The sequence below is a fragment of the Salmo salar genome, chromosome 03, assembly GCF_965601325.2.
Source record: "Salmo salar chromosome 03, fSalSal1, whole genome shotgun sequence".
Lineage (NCBI taxonomy): Eukaryota > Metazoa > Chordata > Actinopteri > Salmoniformes > Salmonidae > Salmo > Salmo salar.
In genome coordinates this window covers 55,842,259-55,865,906 of record NC_138293.1, presented here as the reverse complement: position 1 = coordinate 55,865,906, position 23,648 = coordinate 55,842,259, and the positions used below count along the sequence as shown (strand labels likewise).

Here is a 23,648-nt window from a genome sequence, read left to right as displayed (position 1 = left end):
ACTTTATCATCTGAGAATGTTGAGCAGCCCAGAGAAAGCACCTCCAGTCACTCTGAGCCTGGTATGCGTGACCAGCCAGGGTTTGGACCTGTGCTACAAGACTGTCAACCTGCTGAGCTAAAGCCTAGGCATTAGCTCAGGAAAGCTAACACAAATCTTTAGGGCTTAGACTTGTGTGGTTAACCTAACAACCTCTGTTTAATATGTTTGTAGGCAAACACACCAACACAAAGATGCACCAATTAACTATCCTCATCAAACTGCAACCACCAAAGATCATTTGGCATTTGAAGTGAACCCCACAATGTTTTCAGGTTCATCAGAGGACACCCTGAGAAGGCAGCTGGTGATGAAGGGGGGACTACTGCTTGATGCCATGCCCAGTCAGAACCCAGAGGCACAGGAGAGGGCCAGAGTTGTCGGTCAGTTGACTCGGGTCGGGAACACACGGGTGGATGCCCAGGATGTGGTTGAAAATCTCTGTCTAGAGAGCTTGGGCTCAGTATTTGAGCTCCCTCCTCCCATGGAAGGTGCTTTGAACTTGATGCTGGTTTCAAGAACACAGATTAATCCTAGCCTATGTATGATTAAAAGCATGACATACTACTCAATAGAGAGTGCGAATGCTTAGTATCTATATCTATTACAGAAGCTGGACTTGCACTCTTTGTTGGTCAGGATGGCACCACAACCCTTGGTGTCACTCATATACAGAACAGGTAGCCTATTGGAGATGGATCTCAACTGATCCTTGAATTGTTAATGTTGATTCTAATGTAATGAGATTCTGATTCTGATTCTGATTGGATTTCCAGTCATGCCCAACTCTGTCTCAACAGGGACTCCCATGCTGGAAGTGTAGAGAATGTCATCATAATGAAATAAATACGATGAAATAAAGATGTTTCGCAACCAAACCACAACAAAATCTTATTTTCTTTGCTCCTACCCTGTATCAGAGACCTACTGTAAATGACAATGTTTTAATGCAAATGAACTCATGAAGAATATGAATAACACTTTAGTCAAATTGGAAACTCTTATTTACTTATTCATTTTGAGTGCATTTGAGCACTTTTCTATCTTTAAAAAACGAAGCGGACATGACGTAGGTGTTATGTTTACGTCAGCCAGTTAAAACATGTAATGGAAAAAAAATCGACAACACGGAAGTGTCAAAATGGCTCCAAGCGGACTGAAGGCTGTAGTCGGAGAGAGTAAGTTAAGAAATGTGTTAATTTTATATCTCTCTACTGTTCGACGGTCTGCGGTCGAAATAGTGACTTTTTGATACCATCACGTTTTTAGTTTGTTGTCACGAAAATTAATAACAGAAAACATCCAAACTGCCTGGCTAGCGATGCATAGCATTCGCCACTCAAGCAAGTTGCTTCCTAGTAATGCCTGGCCATGGGAGATAGCTAGCTGTCATTAGGCTATTTAAAATGTCAATATTAAATGTGACTGGGAAGAGTATGCCTCATCACTAGTAGTAGTATTTCAAGTTAATTCTAAAACTTGTTTTCCTGACTTTGTAAAAGTTTGGTCATACGCACGTCATTGAAAACAGGTGCTGGGCTAATGAACAGTACTAGTAAAGAACAAGAAGGCCCGCACACTATTAAAGATCCCAATTCACCGCTTTTTTTTGACAACGTTTCGATCCGAAACGGATCTTCGTCAGGTCAAGCAAACGAACTGAGTGCACACGTAAAAAAAAATATACACATCTCACCTCACGTGACCATTGCGGACATGACTCATGGTGGGTGCAAAAACAAATTGTTTATCTCTAATTTTATAACAATGAGATGGGTACATGTAGTAGTTCCAGAAAATAATATATATTTACAAAATGACCAAGTAGGTGACTTGGAAGGCAAGAAGAAATGGTCTGATATCAAACTCCTGGTTCAGACCTCTAAGAGACATTGTACACAAACGGTGGATCCAATACAATTATCTTCTCAATAATATATTATCAGTATCTCCCCCCTCCTAGGAGTCGAAACATGTTCGATGGCAATGTATCTCAAAGAGCTAATGTTGTTAAGAGCCACCACATTGTCTAGAACCGGTGGAATGTCAGACCTCGCCACCATTTGACTGATGTTGGGAGCGCGTCTGAAGACTACCCGCGGAGGTTCTTTAAACGTGTTTTCCAGTTGTGGATCACTGCTCAAGATGTACCACTATTTTTTTAATGATGTGATCGAACTGTTTACCAAGTGGGGAGTATTGAAGGAAGCATTGAATGCGTTGGTCAGGAGGGTGGGGAGGTTTAGGCGTGAGGCTGTTATCCTGGGTCATATATTTACAGTGTTCCCTTGTGTTTTGCTTACTTTATTATGGAAGCTATGATGGGAACAATAGGTCAAGTTGGGTGTAGCTAGTTGATTGTGGGCTGCCTTGTGATCAACCATACATGTGAAGGAAGACGATGTGTACCTACTACCTGTGTAAGTTTATGTTCCTTTGCCTTTTACGACCCAATTAGTTACTGTTTGACACTGGCTAACAAACGCCTTCTGAAAAAACATAGATCAATTGGGTCAACTTTAAGAGATCTCTGTCAAATATGGAACCAGGGAAAAAAAAGAAAAAAAGATTCCAGAACCTAGACTACTGTTGTCTATTTCCAAATGTTTTGCCTCTTGCCAGCTGTCATTGTAAATAATAATTTGTTCTTAATTGACCCCCCCAGGTAAACTAAATATAAAATAAACGCGTCTACTCATTCTGAGTTGTTGGACACATTTCAATTTTGTTACTGTAATATTTCATACTTCCTCTTGTCTGTCTTTCCTCATCTCTTAAGAAATCCTGAATGGAGTTATCAAAAGTGTGAAGAAGGATGGAGAATGGAAGGTATTGTAAAAAAATGTTGAGCGTTGCTCTGAAAAGATCCAGGTCCAAAGACATAATGTCTAATGATCAATTGAATATGAATTGATAACGCCCATCTGTTTGTCCAGGTGCTCATTGTGGACCACATCAGCATGCGAATCCTGTCCTCCTGCTGCAAGATGTCAGATATCATGGCAGAGGGGGTGACTAGTAAGTGTTGGGATGGGATGGCCAGTGGGCTAGGCTACTTGTATTTGTCAATAACAATTTATTAGATCAAGGGGACACATCATTCTAAACTAGGTTCAGAGTAGACCTGGGTTCAAACAGTTTTTGTTTTCAAATACTTAAGCTGCGCTCAACAGAGCTTGTCTGATGCAATGGAACCAATAGTCCCAAAAGTACAAACCCAACCCCTCCCATCTGGCACTTGAGACAGGCTCAATTAAACGCTATTTAAAAGAAATAAATACTATTTGAACCCAGGTATGGGTCATAGTATGAGGAAGTGAGTGTCTGTGGAGGCGTTCTTCAGTTAGGATGTACAGTCACTAACTGATCTTCCTTTTCCTCCCCCAGTTGTGGAGGACATCAACAAGCGCAGGGAACCCATCTCCAGCCTGGAGGCCATTTATCTGATCTCTCCTTCAGAGAAGGTGAGAAGTGTGTTTCCCCTGCCGTTCCCCCTTTCACTATGTCATCAACTGCCATGTCCTGCTGTAAAGCAATCTTACACTCATCTTCCTCTTTTTCTCTCTCACCTGTGTGTGTGTGGATGTTCTCAGTCGGTTCGTGCTCTCATCAATGACTTCAAAGAGATTGCTTTCACCTACAAAGCGGCGCACATCTTCTTCACAGACAGTAAGACCATTTGTTATAAAACTTCAAAACTATACTCTTCCCTTGTCTGATAGAAAAAAATGTGGTGTCCTTCTGGTCATGTCTCTCTTGAAAGGAGATTCTAAATCTAATTGAGATTAACCTCGCAAAATGACAAAAAGCATGAATATTTTGTTTAATAATACAAAATAACTGTTGGTTTTGTGCCAATCACCTATCCTGCAGACTGCCCAGATGCTCTTTTTGCTGAGATTGGGAGGTCCAGAGTTGCCAGAGTCATCAAGACTCTGAAGGAGATCAATGTGGCTTTCCTGCCATACGAGTCCCAGGTGGGTACCTACCTACCTACCTACAGCACCTTCTTTGAACTTTGCTCAACTCTGGTCGAATGGCCAAATTGCCAAAAGTCTAATCTTGCCTCTCCCATTGAAAATAACACATTTCCTTGGTAGTTTGATCGCTCTTAGGAGTATCCAGTGAAAATACCCAGTAATTGTCGTCTCTCGCTCTCTCCCTCAAGCCCTTCCTCTCCCTTCTCTATTGTAGGTATTTTCCCTGGACGATCCCAGCTCCCTGCACTCGTTCTACAGTCCAGTTGGAGAGGGGAATAAAGACAGAATGATGGAGACTCTGGCAGAGCAGATCGCCACCCTCTGTGACACCCTGAAGGAGTACCCTGCCATCCGCTACCGCAGGTACCTATACACACCATACCTTAACTTACAGACAGGTCTCATAAATACAGGCATGCAAGTGCTACCAGAGGTTTCAGTGGGAATTGGGTGTTCATCTGAGTAAATGGATACTTTTAGTCCTCCAATAGTGGACGACTTTAGCAACACCCCGACTGGATTGCGAATTGACACTTCAAAGCTCATCGCGCAGGTCTTGCATACAGAGCCTGTCTTCAATGGTCTTTTTGCACGTCTGTGCTAGTTCAGTCGCAAGTCACCCTCTCTCTCTCTCGTTCTCTCCCTCCCTCTACCGTAGCGGTCCTGAGGAGAATGCCAGACTGGCTGAGGAGGTGTATCAGCGTCTGAACGCCCATAAAGCAGACAACCCCAGCATGGGAGAGGTGAGGGGACACCAAGGCCTCACCACCTCTCACAATACACAACACTTCTTTACAGTACTAATAGTACCATGTCTGCTTGGCTCAAAATGACCGTTCACTCCCTGAAAATGCACTGCGTTGAATGACTTTTATCGGCAACCATCAAATGCTTTGTCTTTATGATACTAGGCTAATGATATGATTATTGAAGCATTTTGAAAGTGTTACCTCTATCGGAGTCTCTCATAGCTACTTCTACTTTCTCACTTGATTTCCTGTAAATTATATTTCACACTCTCTGCTGCTCGGCTACTTTTTCTCTCCTTTTCTGTCTTTCCTAGCTGGCATTTCCTTAAGCCTGTGTTGGACTTCTGAAGGCATGTATTCATTTGATATAATTTACCTTTCTGCTCTTATCTTCTCCATGGTGTCTCTGCCTCAGTACCCAGCACAGTAATACCATTTTCCCACTATCGTGCCAAACCGTACTGTGCTGGCTCGGATATGTGTTTTTCACAACAAAATATCCACTGTGGTGGGTGCATAAGCAGGCCAGCGCAGTACAGTGTGAAAAGGGTATTACAATACACATGGCATAGATATTTTCTTGTTATTGTGGTTGTACTTTTAGAAAAGAATTGAACGTGTGAAAGGCTGGGGGGGAAAAAACCTTCTGAATGTGGTCAAGTCTGATGGTGGCACTGACTAGGCGACTTGTTGGTAAAACCTGTTACCCAAAAGCATTCCTGACATTCTATTGTACAGCTAGAGGCAATACATTTGATCTAAAACAATATTCCCTATCTGCCAAAGCATTGAAGTGGTTAACTGGTAATTAAAAAGTGACAGTTCGAGGTATAATTTCTTGCCCTGACATGAGATGTCTAATGCGTTTTCAGGGTCCTGACAGGGCCAGGTCACAGCTGTTGATTGTGGACCGTGGCTTTGACCCCATCTCTCCCATTCTGCATGAGCTGACTTTCCAGGCCATGGTCTATGACCTTCTGGACATCAAACAGGACATCTACAAGTAGGCTTAGTTTGGCAACCTATTCCCAATATACTGCACTACTTTTGACCAAGGCCCATGATGACCATATGGAAAATGCTATACAGACACTCCTGACCTGCAAAACGATACTTAATTTTAGAATTGGTTAAGATTTAGCTTAAGGGTCAGTTTTACATTTTGGTTAGTCGTTTTACAGGTTAGGAGTATAACCTTTCTTCCACCATATTATTTATTATAATTTTTTTATGTAGTTATATATATATATATATATATATATATATATATATATATATATCATACCATACCATACCATGAGTAGAATAAGGTATCTGTTATCCCTGTATAACGGTTGTTATTTTGTGTGTTCTAGTTGTCAAACGATCCCTGTGTTATTGTGTGTCGTAGATATCAGACGACTGGAATCGGGGATTCCAAGGAGAAGGAGGTTCTCCTGGACGAAGACGATGATCTGTGGGTCCAGCTGAGACACATGCACATAGCTGACGTCACCAAGTAAGACACGATCATTAAGATTACATACAACTAGTGTTTTTAACTAATCTAACCTCAACTAATAAGCGATGACATGATCCAGAGTTGATTTGAGGTAAGTTCAGTGTTGCATTCAGGAAGTGAATTGTAAAAATGAATATCATGAATTCTCTTTCTTGAATTGAACCCAACCCTGGGTTCAGATGTTGATGCTCTTTGTTCGTGTTCCAGGAAAGTGACGGAGCTGCTGCGTGTGTTCTGTGAGAGCAAGAGGATGTCCACTGATAAGGCCAATATCAAAGACCTGTCTCAGATGCTGAAGAAGATGCCACAGTACCAGAAGGAACTCAGCTTGGTGGGTGTTCCTTGTCTTTCCATCTAAAATCAGTTGATTGGTTGAGACTGGCATTCATGTCTCTCCAGTGATCATATACTGTCAGCCTAAATGTCATCACGTGTTCTATTCACATTTGGCAAAGACATGGGCCATGTTCCAATGTCCATACTAGCAAACAGTAGGATTTTTACCTGCTACGCTGAAAGCTTAGTGCAAGTTACTTTATCCTATTGTTCTCAGGAGTGAGCTGCACGTAAAAAAAAAAGGTGCATTTTACACTCAAGGGGCGTGAGCCTGATTTAATTGAAATGAATAGGAGCGTATTACCCTCTGCAAATGTTGCGCATCCGGTGTAGCAGGCCACTTATAATGCACGCCCAATACATTTTTTCATTCTACTGTGCCTTCAGAAAGTATTCACGCTCCTTGACTTTTTCCACATTTTTGTTGTGTTACAGCCTGAATTTAAAATGGATTATATTTAGATTTTTTTTGTCACTGGCCTACACACAATACAACAATGTCAAAGTGGAATTATGTTTTTTAGTAACTTTTACAAATGACTTAAAATGGAAAGCTGAAATGTCTTAAGTCAATAAGAATTCAACCCCTTGGTTATGGCAAGCCTAAATACATTCAGGAGTAAACATTTGCTTAAGTCACAAAATAAGTTGCATGGATTCACTGTGTGTAATGGTGTTTATCATGATTTTTGAGTGACTACCTCACACATACGATTATCTGTAAGGTCCCTCAGTCGAGCAGTGAATTTCAAACACAGATTCAACCACAAAGATAAGGGAAGTTATCCAATGCCTTGCATAAGAAGGGCCACCTATGGGTTAATAAAAATACAGACACTGAATATCCCTTTGAGCATGGTGGTTATTAATTACCCTTTGGATGGTTTAACAATATACCCAGTCACTACGAAAATACAGGCGTCCTTCCTAACTGACTTGCCGGAGAGGAAGGAAACTACTCAGGGATTTCACCATGGTACAGAGTTTAATGGCTGTTATAGGAAAACTAGGGATGGATCAACAACATTGTAGTTACTCCACTATACTAACCTAATTGACAGAGTAAAATGAAGGAAGCCTGTACAGAATAAAAATATTCCAAAACATGCATCCTGTTTGGAACAAGGCAATAAATTATTACTGCAAAAAAATTGGCAAACCAATTACCTTTTTGTCCTGAATACAAAGTGTTATGTTTGGGGAAAATCCAATGCAACACATTGAGTACCACTCTCTATATTTTCAGGCATAGTGGTGGCTGCATCATGTTATGGGTATTGTAATCTTTGTGTGTAACCTTTATTTAACTAGGCAAGTCAGTTAAGAACAAATTCTTATTAACAATGACTGCCTACTGGGGAACAGTGGGTTAACTGCCTTGTTTAGGGGCAGAACGCCAGATTTTTGCCGTGTCAGCTCGGGGATTCGATCCAGCAATCTTTCGGTTACTGGCCCAACGCTGTAACCACTAGGCTACCTGCCACCTCTCTTTAAGGACTGTGGAATTTTTCAGGATAAAAAAATTTATGGAATGGTGCTAAGCACAGCAGTGGCGGTTCTAGACCATTTCAATTGGGGGGGCCAAGCTGGGGCCAGTTGTACTGTTAGAGGGGCCAGTTACATTAGACATTGTTGTCATATTGTTTTCTTCACTGCATTGCAGGCATTAGCAGGCAAAAGACCATGTTCCGCGTTGCCACTGTCTAATAATGGATGTAAAAAAAGAACGATAGCAAAAATGTATGTAAACATTATTTCATACTCCACATTTAGGGGGGGCCACAAGGGGGTCCAAAATTGTTGTCACAGGGGCACTGCCCCCCCCCCCCCCCCCCCCCCAGAACCGCTAGTGAAGCACAGGCAAAATCCTAGAGGAAAAGCTGTTTCAGTCTGCTTTCCACCAGACACAGGTAGATGAATTCACCTTTCAGCAGAACAATAACCTAAATCACAAGTCCAAATCTACACAGGAGTTGCTTACCAAGAACACAGTGAATGTTCCTGAGTGGCCGAGTTACAGTTTTGACTTAAATCTACTTGAAAACCAATCTACAACCAATTTGACATGACTTAAAGAATTTAGAAAATAATGGGCAAATGTTGCACAATCCATGTGTGGAAAGCTCTTCGAGACTTACCCAGAAAGACTCACAGCTCTATAATCACTGCTAAAGGTGCTTCTACAAAGTATTGACTCACTCAGGGGTGTGAATGAGATACTGTATTTAATTTTCCCTCCAAAATTAAACAGTTCTTAAAAGCATTTTGATTGTGTCACTATGGGGTAGTGTGTGTAGATGGGTGAGAACTGCAATTTAATCCATTTTGAATTCAGGCTGTAGCAACAAAGTGGAGTATCATGATAGTGTGATGACATCAACTTTTAGAAGTTAATAAGTAATGTTTGTTTTGATTTGCAGTACTCCACTCACCTGCACCTGGCTGAGGCCTGCATGAAGAAATTCAAAGCCTCGGTGGACAAGCTGTGTGAGGTGGAACAGGTCAGTGTTGCTACAAAACACAAGTCCCAAATGGCACCCGATTCTCTATATAGTGCACTACTTTTGACCAAGACCCATAGGGATCTGATCAAAAGTAGTGCACTATATAGGGTGCCATCAAGCTCCCTACCTCTCTTATGAAACCATATGCTAATGACCTGGCAGGTACACTCATAATACACCCAGGAGCATGCTTCTGTTTCTCGGAAGTGTAAACACCCTGTTTTTATTCAACCGGCAAGACCCGTCAGATGAATCATCTCTTTTTCAAGAGTGACCTATAGCATTTTAATTACATTTTTATAGGTTTCTGTTCTGTGATTTTTCCCATCTTTCCTGACATCCTCTATCATTCTTTCTACACTGAAATGTTTATTTTCCCAAAGATATTGTTTTCCTTGTTTTTCTATATAATATAAAAACAAATATATTATCTTGAATAGTCACATCCCTGGATGTTAGCCTTAGGTGGTTAAACCACGAATGACTAGGTCACTATGATGCTGTTGTGTAATATATCTTAATATTTAGAACTATCTTATCATATAATGATGCTGTCCCACTCCCACCCACTCACCCCATCTAGCCTCCACTGGGGTGTTGACCTTCCCACGTTCCCATCTCTATTTCTACCTCTCTGTTTGAGTCTCTTAAAAGCTTTATAGGCTGCTTCATCCCAAATGGCACCGTATTCACTAGTGCACTATTTTTGACCAGGACACACAGGGCTCTTGTCAAAAGTAGTGCACTGTGCCTCCCGAGTGGCACGCTGGTCTAAGGCACTGCAGTGCTAGCTGTGCTGCTAGAGATTCTGGGTTCGAGTCCAGGCTCTGTTGCAGCCGGCCGCGACCGGGAGACCCATGGCGCACAATTGGCTCAGCGTCATCCGGGTTAGGGGAGGGTTTGGCCGGCAGGGATGTCCTTGTCCCATCGCCCATTAGCGACTCCTGTGGCGGGCCGGGCGCAGTGTGCTCTGACACGGTCAGCAGGTATACGGTGTTTCCTCCGACACATTGGTGCGGCTGGCTTACGGGTTAAGCGGACATTAAGCGGCTCTCAACCTTCGCCTCTCCCGAGTCCGTACGGGAGTTGCAGGGATGAGACAAGACTGCAACTACCAGTTAGATACCATGAAGAAGGGGTAAAAAAAGAAGAAAAGTTGTGCACTATATAGGGAATAGGGTGCAATTTGACACGCCACCATAGTGTGACGATGTCTGGCGTCCTAGTGGGCATCCACTTCACTAATGTTGTGTAAAGGGCTTGAGACGAGACATGTCGCACATCTCTATCAAGTGTCCCTCTCTGAACCTACAGTAATGCACAGGAAGCTGTTGTCATGTCATACTTAGTCTTTTAAAGACCATTAACGTTGCCAGGCTGTCATTACTACATCCATCCAGAAATCTTACACCATAAGACATCGTACATCTCAGACTAGAACCCCTTTCCCTTCCTGGTTCCCAGGACAGCCCCTACTTTCTCCCTCAACACATTTACCCCGTCCCAAATGGCACCAGAGTCCCGATTTTAGTGCATTACTAATAGCGTGCCATTTGGGACGCATGCATTGTTTTGATCTTAATGATTCTAATAGCGCCGCTCAGGTTTGTTTTCCTAGTCTTTAACATGGTAGGTTTAGTGGTGGATCATTTGAGACGTACCCAGCATGTCCAGGAGTGATGTAATCCGGGTCTGATTGTGGGACTAGGATCTGCAGTGTTTATGCACTGATGTGTGACTGATGCAGATTGGGGGGGTGGGGACCTAGAGAATGATGCCTTTGAGTGGTGTTGTCGATTTGTTGTTTTCCCCCATATGTTTCCCAGGACCTGGCCATGGGGACTGACGTAGATGGGGAACCCCTGAAGGATGCCATGAAGAGCATCGTCCCGGTACTCCTCAACACCGACATCGACCCCTACGACAAGATCCGCATCATACTGCTCTATGTCTTCCACAAGAAGAAGGGTAGGTCAACAGAATGGCGCTGGCTGCGTGATCCCAAATGTGTCTGCTTTCTGTCAATGCATGGTCAAGATACACACAGCAGGTACAGCAATATGAGCGTTTGTAATATGATGCGAAACAGCTACTCTCCACCCGACTGCTATTGAAATGAAATTATAGCTTTCCTGAGCAGCTCTATAAGATCAATTGACTTGATCACATTTTTTTGGTGTGTGTGTGTGTGTGTGTGTGTGTGTGTGTGTGTATATGTTTGTGGATGTTGGCCTGAGGAGCAGATGGTGGTCTTTTTAAGTTGAGCGCTTGGCTCTACTCTGTAAATAATGATGGTCTCTCTAAGGATATACGATGTGGTTACTGTTGATCCTCGGGGGATGACAACACGCTAGCTAAGGAAGCAGTTTTGATGAGTCGTCACTCATTATGTTCTCCAGCTCTACTCTGTGTAACGGTGGTCTCCTCACACACAGGCATTGGCGAGGAGAACCTGACCAAGTTAATCCAGCATGCCAACGTGCAGGCAAACAGCAACATCATCACCAACCTACAGCACCTGGGCTGCCCCGTCATCGCTGGGGTCAGTAGGGCTCTGTTTCTCCGGTCTGTCCGTCTCTCCCCCGCTCTCTCACGTTTCTGGGCTGAACAAATGCCTCTTTTTACAGTGAAGCCTTTTTTCCCCTTGTTATATTTTGAAAAATGTGAAACGTTGTGTTTCAGGCTCTCAATGCTGGGAAAACACTGCCTGAGAAGAAAGAGCGCAAGGAGAGCACGTACCAGCTCTCCCGATGGACACCCACCATCAAAGACGTGATGGAGGTATGGAGGAGAAGGATAGACGGTGTGGTTTGAGGATTTCACGGGTCCAAAAAGTTGGATCTGCTTTGAAATGGGCCTGGGGCTTTCCCACCCAGACCCGATATATATATATATATATATATATATATATATATATATATATATATATATATATATATATATTATTTATTTATTTATTTATTTATTTATTTATTTATTTATTTATATATTTTTTTTGTATATATGAGAGAGACCCTTTCGCGAACTGACCCGGGACAACTAGACCCGTTCCATATAGACTTGGTCGGCTCCAGGTCCGATCCGAGTGCAGGAAGCAGCAGAAAAGTACATTTTTAAGATACTTTATTAACCAGAGCTGATAAAGCATGAGAGAGAGGTGCTACTCTAGCAGGGACTGTGCTGTTTGTGTGCTGTGAGAGTGAGGGAGGAACACCAAGCAGACTCGTGCTATTTATTTTATTTGTATTTTATTTAACTAGGCAAGTCAGTTAAGAAAACATTCTTATTTACAATGACGGCCTAGGAACAGTGGGTTAACTGCCTTGTTCAGGGGCAGAACGACAGATTTTTACCTTGTCAGCTCGGGGATTCGATCTAGAAAACTTTCGGTTACTGGCCCAACGCTCGAACCACTAGGCTTCCAGCAGCCCCATATACCCGTGACAATAATATCAGATAAGACCCGTGACATTTTTTAAAATTCTGGATCGGGTCTCAGGTATTTGGGTACAGGTGGATCTGTCAACAGCTGACTGACAACAGGACGGTTGGGCATTAGTGCAGTTGAGTCCGTTTCGGCGGTAACATGTACTCTAAACAAAGTAATTAAACTTTGTTGCTCCTTGTTGAAAGGAGCAACAAAAACACCCCCCACAATGCAGCAGCACACATAGAAATAGAATGAATAGAAGTGACTTGGAACCTATAACCCTGGCAATTTGACTGGTAAACTCATGGGTACACTCGCAATGGCTTCCTGATATAGACCCAGTCGGTATCAGATAGAGAGGCACGACCCTGCCCATCTGTGGGGAAGACAACCTGTGATTACCCCAGTGGCTCACAGCAAAAACTTGACCTTTTTCAACCACAATTTCCTTGTTTTTGTCAATTACAAAACTACATTTTTAAGAAAAGTACATGTATAAAAATTACTTTTCAACATTGCCTGCTCTCTGGCCTTCTCACGACTTAGAAAAACGTAAGGCTTCCCAGATCCCCCTTTTTTGTCATGACGATGCTAGCTAGCAGCCACTTGAGTGAGTGCTACCTACCAACCGGAACATTAAGCTAGCCAAGACCAACAACACAAACAAACGGACTATACGAGTAGTGAGTAGAGTTCCAAACGGACTGTACTAAACAAGTTAAATGTCTTACCTGTGATGATGTTTTCCACACACATAGTTCCGTGTAGTCTACTTGGACACTGCCCCCTCCACATTTCTCACTCTCCCACACCGAATAGCCTGAAGCCACAGGGCTCTTCTCACAGGCTCTGTTTCCCTACGTGGGAGCACTGCAAACCATAGGTCAGGATTTTTGACCTGGCCACATGTACATTGAACAATACATCAGCTTTTCTGCATGTTTTGTTGTTTCTGTATAACAAAAAAATCTATGATGAAGTTGCTTCTTTTACAATGTGGATCAACAGGAAATACTGTTGGTTTTCCCCAACTTGTGGGCGTGGTCGAGAGGAATTCCTTATTACATGAATACCGACTGGGACTATTGTGAGGCATTTGACTAGCCAATTACTGTCATCCAAAAATTCCAAGTCTGACCAACCATGTCTGTCTAATTTTCCAGAATGCCATAGAGGACAAGCTGGACAGGAAGCAGTGGCCATTCATCTCTGAGCCTGCCCCCATCAACACCATGCAGACGACTGTCAGGTGTGTATACTGTATACGTCACGGGGGTGCAGCCGTTCCGGGGACAGAGGAGCCGGTCCGAGGACAGAGAAGGGGCATGGCCTTATCGGAGGCAGATGGATAACCAGGGTCACATACATTAACACTTTAATCTCAGTTGTAATCTTTAAAATAGAGCTTTGGTGTACTTAAGTGGGCTGGAGAGGTGAAAAGTTAGTTGACCAAGCTGCCATTAGACAGCCTGTGAATAATCTACTTGGAGTTATTTTAGTTTTCATTTGTTGATATAGCTTGTTCATGTTGAACAGTGCATTCGGCAAGTATTCAGACCCCTTGACTTTTTCCACATTTTGTTACGTTACAGCCTTAATCTAATATGTATTTTTTTTTTACCTTTATTTAAGTAGGCAAGTCAGTTAAGAAGAAATTTGTATTTTCAATGATGGCCTAGGAACAGTGGGTTAACTGCCTTGTTTAGGGGCAGAACGACAGATTTTTACCTTGTTAGCTCGGGGATTTGGTCTTGCAACCTTTCGGTTACTAGTCCAACGCTCTAACCACTAGGCTACCTGCCGCCCCAATATTATCAAAACAATTTCCTCATCAATCTACACACAAATACCTCATAAGGACAAAGCGAAAAACAGGTTTTTAGAAATGTTTTCTAATTTATATATTTTTTTTGTAAAATAATTATTTACGTAAGTATTACTATGAGACTCGAAATTGAGCTCAGGTGCACCCTGTTTCCATTGATCATCCTTGAGATGTTTGTACAACTTGATTGGAGTCCACCTGTGGTAAATTCGACTGATTGGACATGATATGGAAATACACAGTGCATGTCAGAGGAAAAACCAAGCCATGAAGTTGAAGGAATTGTCCATAGAGCTCCGAGACAGGATCTGGGGAAGCGTACCAAAAATAATCTGCAGCATTGAAGGCCCCCAAGAGCACAGTGGCCTCCATCATTCTCAAATGGAAGAAGTTTGGAACCACCAAGACTCTTCCTAGAGCTGGCCACGTGGCCAAACTGCGCAACAGAGCTCCAGAGTTCCTCTGTGGAGATGGGAGAACCTTCCAAAAGGACAACCATCTCTGCAGCACTCCACCAATCAGGTCTGTATGGTAGAGTGGCCAGACGGAAGCTCCTCAGTAAAAGGCACATGACAGCCCGCTTGGAGTTTGCCAAAAGGCACCTTAAGGACACAGACCAAAAGAAACAAGATTCTCTGGTCTGATGAAAGCAAGATTGAACTCTTTGGCCTGAATGCCAAGTGTCACGTCTGGAGGAAACCTGGCACCATCCCGAAGGTGAAGCGTGGTGGCAGCATCATGCTGTGGGGATGTTTTTCAGTGGCAGGGACTGGGAGACTAGTCAGGATCGAGGGAAAGATGAGCAAAGAACAGAGAGATTGTTGATGTAAACCTGCTCCAGAGCACTCAGGACCTCAGACTGGGGCTACGGTTCACTTTCCAACAGGACAACACTAAGCACACTGCCAAGACAACGTAGGAGTGGCTTCGGGACCAGTCTCTGAATGTGCTTGAGTGGCCCAGCCAGAGTCCAGACTTGAACCCGATCAAACATCTCTGGATACTTGTGTAAATATGATATTTCAGTTTTTTTTTTATACATTTGCTAACATTTCTAAATTGTTTTTGCTTTATCCTTATATGGTACTGTGTGTGTGTGTGTGTGTGTGTGTGTGGAAATAACAATTTCATCCATTTTAGAATAAGGCTGTAACGTAAAAAAACATGTGGAAAAGTCATGGAGTCTGAATACTTTCCGAATGCACTGTATAAAAGCTCATCTGAAGGCACTTCCGGGCTTGGTAATCTGTGTGTTTACTCATTAATGGACACAATGCAGTGGTGACCCAAATGGCACCTTATTCCCTATATAGTGCACTACTTTTGACCAAAGCCCTATGAGCCCTGGTTGAAAGTTGTGCGCCATATAGAGAATAGGGTGCCATTTGGGACGTACACAGATTTCCTCGTTCAGAGCAAAGCTCTTTTTGAGGGCAGGGTTTAAATTCTTGATAAAATCTTTTATATACACACACACACACACACACACACACACACACACACACACACACACACACACACACACACACACACACACACGTATCATCATGTCTGCGTCCTAAATGGCACACTATTTCCTTTTATGGTGTACTACTTTGGACCAGGGCCCATGGGGTATTGGTCAAAAGTAGAACACTATGTAAAATGGGGTCCCATTTGGGACGCAACCATGGAGAAATATGATATATAACAAGGACATCAACAGCTTAATGGAATACAAACGTGTTCACATCTGGTGATGTAACTTTAAACATGTCAACATCCGGCAGCTGTTTTTTTTTTAGCTTTATAACTATATCCCCTGTGCTTTTGTTCTCGTCCCACTGATGTTGTGTGTTAGCCTAGAGTACCAGACACATACTCATTCTACATTGTAGAATAATAGTGAAGACATAAACTATGAAATGACACATATGGAATCATGACAGCTTGATGACAGCTTTGCACACTCTTGGCATTCTCTCAACCAACTTCACCTGGAATGCTTTTCCAACACTCTTGAAGGAGTTCCCACATATGCTGAGCACTTGTTGCGGTCCAACTCATCCCAAACCATCTCAATTGGGTTGAGGTCGGGTGATTGTGAAGGCCAGGTTCATCACTCTCCTCATTGGTCAAATACCCCTTACACAGCCTGGAGATGTGTTGGGTCATTGTCCTGTTGAAAAACAAATGATAGTCCCTCTAAGTGCAAACCAGATGGGATGGTGTATTGCTGCAGAATGCTGTGGTTGCCATACTGGTTAAGTGTGTCTTGAATTCTAAATAAATCACTGACAGTGTCACCAGCAAAGCACCATCACACCTCCTCCATGCTTCACAGTGGGAACCACACTTGCGGAGATCATCCGTTCACCTACTCTGCATCTCACAAAGACACGGAGGTTGGAACCAAAAATCTGAAATTTAGACTCATCAGACCAAAGGACAGATTTCCACTGGTCTAATGTCCGTTGCTCGTGTTTCTTGGCCAAAGCAAGTCTCTTCTTATTAGTGGTGTCCTTTAGTAGTGGTTTCTTCGCAACAATTCAACCATGAAGGCCTGATTCACGCAGTCTCCTCTGAACAGTTGATGTTGAGATGTCTGTTACTTGAACTGTCTGTTACTTGAACTACTTGAACTTATTTGGGCTGCCATTTCTGAGGCTGGTAACGCTAATTAACTTATCCTCTGCAGCAGAGGTAACTCTGGGTCTTCCTTTCCTGTGGCTGTCCTCACGAGAGCCAGTTCCATCATAGTGCTTGATGGTTTCTGCGACTGCACTTGAAGAAATTGTAAAAGTATTTGAAATTTTCCAGATTGACTGACCCATGTCTTCAAGTAATGAGGGACTGTCGTTTCTCTTTGCTTATTTGAGCTGTTCTTGCCATAATATGGACTTGGTCTTTTACCAAATAGGGCTGTCTTCTGTATACCACCCCCATCTTGTCACAACACGACTAATTGGCTTAAACGCATGAAGAAGGAAAGAAATTCTACAAATGAACTTTTAACAAGGCACACCTGTTAATGAAATGCATTCCAGGTGACTACCTCATTAAGCTGGTTGAGAGAATGCCAAGTGTGTGCAAAGTTTTCATCAAGGCAAATGGTGGCTACTTTGAAGAATCTCTAATATAAAAATATATAGCACTTTTTTTGGTTACTGCATGATTCCATACGTGTTATATCATGGTTTTGATGTTTTCACTATTATTCTACAATGTAGAAAATAGTAAAAATAAATGAAAAACCCTTGAATGAGAAGGTGTCTGGTACTGTATATGTCGATCATATTTAATATATCCTCATCGCACCCCTGCATCTTGGATTGTTCACATAGTACATCTACATAGCCCCTCGTTGATTATCCCATACATATAATAGACTTAGAATAACTTTATTTTTGGGTTATAATATACTATGTTCTTTTTAATTCTGTGCATTAACCAATCATATTATCTTGAGGCTTTACACCACCCACGGTATCTATTATATAATCAAAAAATATAGTGTGACAATTTCCACCATGACCATGTATTGATTTAAGATCCATAATTGTTGGTAATGGATATATAATTATGATCGTTGGATGACTACATAATTACTAATGTACAGTACATCACAGGAGGCTGGTGAGTGGAGTGAATGTAATTTTATCAAACACATTAAAAACAATGTGTTTGATATCGTTCCATGTATCCCGTTTGAGCCGTTTACTATGAACCCATCCTCTCCATTTAAAGTGCCACCAGCCACCACTGATGTACATGTTTTATTTTACCGCTGCAAATAATTTCTACATAATTAGAAATGTACATGTTTTATTATGTTTGTATCATACTGTAGCAGTGCGCGGTTCGGACAATGGCACAAGAACAAGTCTCCAACGGAGTATCGTTCCGGCCCTCGGCTCATCATCTTCATGATCGGCGGTGTGTCCCACTCCGAGATGCGCTCCGCCTACGAGGTCACTCGAGCTACTGACGGAAAATGGGAGGTCCTGATTGGTAAGGAACACAATAGTTGGGCTGAAACTTAGTGTACTCTTTTTTTATTTTTATTTTTTTTATTTTTTTTTTAAATCTTTTTTTTAAATATTTTATTTAACCTTCTCTTTAACCAGGCAAGCCAGTTGAATTTTTATTTTATTTACAAGGACGACACACCATGTATCCTCGTTTGGAATTCCCCTGCTGGTGGCGCGAAAGATCATACAGTGCCTTCAGAAAGTATTCGCACCCCTTGACTTATTCCACATTTTGTTGTGTTACAGCCTGACTAGATTACATGGATTTTTTTTCTCTCTGGACACAATACCCCATAATGACGAGGTGAAAACCATGTTTTCAGACATTTTTGCAAATGTATTGAAAATGAAATGTATAGAAATATCTAATTTACGTAAGTATTCACACCTCTGAGTCAATACTTTGAAGAAGCACCTTACACCTCTGGGTAAGTCTCTAAGCGCTTTCTATACCTGGATTGTGCAACATTTGTCCACTTATTCTTTCAAAATTCTTTCAGCTCTGTCAAATTGGTTGTTGATCATTGCTCAACAACCATTTTCAGGTCTTGCCATAGATTTTCAAGTAGATTTAAGTCAAAACTGTAACTCGGCCACTCAAGAACATTCACTGTCTTGGTAAACAACTCCAGTGAAGATTATGCCTTGTGTTTTAGGTTATTGTCCTGCTGTCAAGTTGAAACAGACTGAACCAGGTTTTACACCAGGATTTTGCCTCCTGTTAGCTCCATTCTGTTTCTTCTTTATTCTGAGAAGCACCCCAGTCCTGAACTATTGCAAGCAATACCCATAATATGATGCAGCCACAACTATGTTTGAAAATATGGAGAGTGGTACTCCGTAATGTGTTGTATTGGATTTTCCCCAAACAACACTATATTCAAGACAAAAAGTGAATTGCTTTGCCACATTTTATGCAGCATTACTTTAGTGCTTCGTTGTAAACAGGATGCATGATTTGCAATATTTGTATTCTGTACATGCTTCCTCCTTTTCAGTCTGTCAGTTAGGTTAGTATTTTGGAGCAACTATACTGAACCAAAATATAAACGCAACATGTAAAGTGTTGGTCCCATATTTCATGAGTTGAAATAAAAGATCTCAGAAATGTTCCATATGCACAAATAGCTTAGTTGGCTTACATTTTGTGCACAATTTTTTTTACATCCCTGTTAGTGAGCATTTCACCTTTGCCAAGATAATCCATCCACCTGACAGGTGTGGTAAATCAAGAAGCTGATTGAACAGCATGATCATTACACAGGAGCGCCTTGTGCTTGGAACAATAACATGCCACTATAATGTGTAGTTTTGTCACAACACAATGCCACAGATGTCTCAAGTTTTGAAGGAGCGTGCAGTTAGCATGCTGACTGCAGGAATGTCCACCAGAGCTGTTGCTATATAATTTAATGTTAATTTCTCTACCGTAAGCCGTCTACAACGTAGTTTTAGAGAATTTGTCAGTACGTCCAACCTGCCTCACAACCGCAGACCATGTGTAACCACGCCAGGACCTCCACATCCGGCTTCTTTACCTGCATTATTGTCTCAGACCAGCCACCCGGACAGCTGATGAAACTGATGAGTATTTCTGTCTCTAATACAGCCCTTTGTGGGGAAATCTCATTCTGATTGGCTGGGCCTGGCTCCTCAGTGCGCCCAAGCCCAGTCATGATTTCCTTATATGAACTGTATCTTAGTGAAATCTTTGAAATTGTTTCATGTTGCCTTTTTATTTTTAATCAGTATACAATATAGTTGATCCGTCCTCAGTTTTATCCTATCACAGCAATTTAAACTCTAACTTTTTTAAAGTTACCATTGACCTCATGGTGGAATTCCTGAGCGGTTTCCTTCCTCTGCGGAAACTGAGTTAGGAAGGATGCCTGTATCTTTGTAGTGACTGGGTGTATTGATACACCATCCAAAGTGTTACTAATAACTTGACCATGCTCAAAGGGATATTATTCAATGTCTGCTTTTTTTTTTTTTTTACCAATAGGTGCCTTTCTTTGCAATGCATTGGAAAACTTCCCTGGTCTTTGTGGTTGAATCTGTGTTTGAAATTCACTGCTCGACTGAGGGACCTTACAATTATCTGTATGTGTAGGGTACAGAGATGAGGTTGTCTTTCAAAAATCATGTTAAACACTTATTGCACACAGTGAGTCCATGCAACTTTATTATGTGACTTGTTCAGCACATTTTTACTCAAGAACTTATTTAGGCTTGCCATAACAAAGGGGTTGAATACTTGACTCAACACATTTCAGCTTAAATGTTTTTATTCATTTTTAAGCATTTCAAAAAACAATTCCACTTTGACATTATGGAGTATCGTGTGTGTGTGTGTGTAGGCCAGTGACGACAAATCTCAAAATTCAGGCTGTAACACAACGAAATGTGGGAAAAGTCAATACTTTCTGAAGGCACTGTATATCCCCCAGCATGTTTTTTTTTTCATGTCCGGTAAATGCGCCGCTGAAACTCTGTCACGGGTGTCGTTGGGTAGAGATGACCAAAACGCAGCGGGAATGTGGATGCTCATCTTGAATATTTATTAAACACAGAGAGCACGGAAAAAATAACAAAACGAAGAATGACAAAAGACAGTTTAAAAGGCTATACTCACAACAGCAGTGCTAAAGACAACTACCCACAAAATCCCCAGGTGAAAACAAGCATCTAATATGACTCCCAATCAGGAACAACGATGTACAGCTGTTCCTGATCGGGAGCCACACAAACCACACAGAAATAGACAGACTAGAAAACCAACACTAGAACATATACTCAAACCCCAGACTACATAAACCAAACACCCTTTTAATAATACACACAACCCCAATCATACAAAACAAATACCCTTCTGTCACGTCCTGACCAAATTATAATACAATTACTCCCTCTGCTGGTCAGGACGTGACAGTCTCTCTCTCCTTACATTTTCATAATGAATCTTCACCATGAATGTAAGCGTCTTTTGGTTACAAAAAAGCGCTATATAATTAGTATTCATTTTCCTGTGTTGTCGTTTCCCCTCTCTATAGGTTCGTCTCACATTGTCACTCCCACCAGCTTCCTAAATGACCTGAAGAAGCTGGACCTGGTTTAAACTCCTAAAAGCTAGATATAACCCTCCCTTCTCTCCTCGGGCCTGGAAGGGAGCTGGTCTGAGTCTGCTGGGAGAATGTCTCTGAACACAAACCTGGATACAAATTGCGTTTGTTTTGAGTGTTTTGATTAAGACTGCCGGGAGTGCCAGATCAGTAGGGTTTGCACTTTTTAGGACTATTTCAGTGGTTCTATTGGGTTTGACAAGTTCAATTTAGCACGGTTAAAAATAAATACAAATACTATTTGGACCCAGGTCTGCTGTTAACGGAGGGGTTCATCATGAGATGCTTGTGTACTCGTCTGTTGCAGGGTTTGAGACGACTAAAAGAAAGTGCCTTTTTTAAGATGTAGTCATTAAAGGATAGTGTCTTATGATTTTCAATATTTTATTGAATTTTCTTATTTGAATTATGCTTGAATTAAAACCAATGATGTACATACGTATTAATGTAAGGCTGTGATGGACATCTTTTGCTCTGAATATTTAATTAAAACAGCCCTTATATTATGAAGATTGTTTGAATCTGTGTCTTCTACTGTAATTGAGTTACAAATATGGGCTGCATATCAACATTCTAAAGTGGCGTCCTCACTGCTGATGAACGAAAGGATATAAAGAGCAGTGGCCTCTTTAGACTATTGAGATGTAACCTGTGTTGGGACCATTTAAATACTTGTGTGCCTTTCCCGAGTTACATTTGTTTTCATCTGTCTGAGTGTCTTTACTACTGTAGTGTCTTTCTCTGAAATCATGCACTTTCATAATAATATAGGTTTTATAAGGGAAGGGATGAAGTGTGGTTGTTTGGGCTTTTGATGTCTTTGTATTTTAGTCCAAATTATGAATAAACAAAATGCATACATTTTACTCTTTGTCATATGTTCTAGCTGCCAAGAGAATCCCTGGTGTTGAAGCCAGGAGAAATCAACATAGTACTAGTCTGGGTACCGGGTGCAGATTAAGTCTGGAAAAAAACTTTCAGTTGAGATTATTTTTAGTCCAGGACTAGGCATAATCTGTGTCCGGGAAACCGTCCCTATTTTGATTGTATACATGACATTCTAATGTCCATTTCTATGGCAATCAAGCATGCGTTATATGTTGTAGCATGCATTTTAATTTCTATGGCTTTCACAATCGATGCTGAAGGTCTTTGTTTAATATAATTGCTATTGACAACCAGCCTGTTTAGGATTGGAGACCTTATGGCACTGACCTTAATTACTTATGCATGCTTATCCTCACTTCTTAATACTGCATTACGTCTCAGTCTGAATGGCAAATACTTGTCCCACTTAAAAAATAAATGTGTTTTAATATGTATAGACTTTGAGCATAAACACCACATAGATGCTTCACAAGTCATTTATAGCGTTTCATATTAGATAATGTTGATATGACAGACCGCTACATCTGGTGTTACATCTGGCATTTGCTGTGGTCCTCTGTAGCTCAGCTGGTAGAGCATGGTGCTTTCAATGCCAGGAGAGTGGGTTTGATTCCCAGGATCACCCGTCTGTAAGATGCACGACTGTAAGTCACTGGATAAAAGCGTCTGCTAAACGGCATATATATCAACACCCAGGGTCATCGGCTTGACGACCAGCCTTATAAAAGTCTTATGAATGCTTCAGTAAGCCTTACAAATTAGGTGTAGTTTGAAGTGGGACCTAAATAGTCCCCCCATATACTGTATGTTCTTTATCAATGGCTGAAATGACACCGGTATCTGGTTCTGAGTGAAGCATCTATGCAGGCTTATAAAGGCTTCATTAAACAGTAAAAGTAATGTTTTGTTCAAGGTGGGACTCAAATATGGTATATGTTATTTAATAATGACTGGAATTATTGGTTAAGATAATTTAGTATGACACTGAAAACAAGACAAGTCTGTGACCTGCAGTCAGCCTCTGTACAGACGATCTAACCCACTCCACTACTATACCCTCAGGTCAGTACTGTACTAACCTAACGTAGCAGGCGTTAAAGAAAAGCCCTTGAGGGGTCCTCACATCAGGTTTTCAGGGGGAAAGGAAGCTAGGTTGAAGATGCTTTATCCCTGAAAACTGGATGTTTCTGGGTTCTTATGACACCACTAAGGGTGGTACTGTACCGAAATTGCAGATATACAGACAAACAGCTGCCAGTAGTGC

General features: G+C 41.7%; 1 protein-coding gene across 2 annotated transcripts; it reads left to right on the top strand.

Moving 5' to 3' along the window:
* The first annotated feature begins 1,129 nt into the window (after positions 1-1,129).
* Positions 1,130-22,006, top strand: stxbp2 (syntaxin binding protein 2). 2 transcript variants are annotated; one of them, XM_045714938.2, is made up of 18 exons: positions 1,130-1,217; positions 2,819-2,868; positions 2,976-3,057; positions 3,427-3,503; positions 3,633-3,708; positions 3,913-4,016; positions 4,234-4,382; positions 4,678-4,762; positions 5,641-5,771; positions 6,159-6,266; positions 6,477-6,600; positions 9,026-9,106; positions 10,936-11,077; positions 11,545-11,651; positions 11,792-11,890; positions 13,703-13,788; positions 18,197-18,354; positions 21,428-22,006. In XM_045714938.2, exons 1-18 carry the CDS (start codon positions 1,181-1,183, stop codon positions 21,490-21,492), a joined length of 1,761 nt encoding a protein of 586 aa, XP_045570894.1. In that variant the 5' UTR covers positions 1,130-1,180; the 3' UTR covers positions 21,493-22,006. The 2 variants fall into 2 exon arrangements, with proteins under 2 accessions (XP_045570894.1, XP_014048189.1); XM_014192714.3 differs by having other exon boundaries at positions 18,194-18,354.
* The last annotated feature ends 1,642 nt before the right edge of the window (positions 22,007-23,648 follow it).

What these genes read in the sequence shown, in the direction of transcription:
- stxbp2 (XM_014192714.3), top strand. Translation starts at nt 1,181, where the DNA reads ATGGCTCCAAGCGGACTGAAGGCTGTAGTCGGAGAGA. An exon ending in TGATCTCTCCTTCAGAGAAG is followed by an intron (nt 3,504 to 3,632) that starts GTGAGAAGTGTG and finishes GGATGTTCTCAG; the next exon opens with TCGGTTCGTGCTCTCATCAA. An exon ending in AAAATGGGAGGTCCTGATTG is followed by an intron (nt 18,355 to 21,427) that starts GTAAGGAACACA and finishes CCCTCTCTATAG; the next exon opens with GTTCGTCTCACATTGTCACT.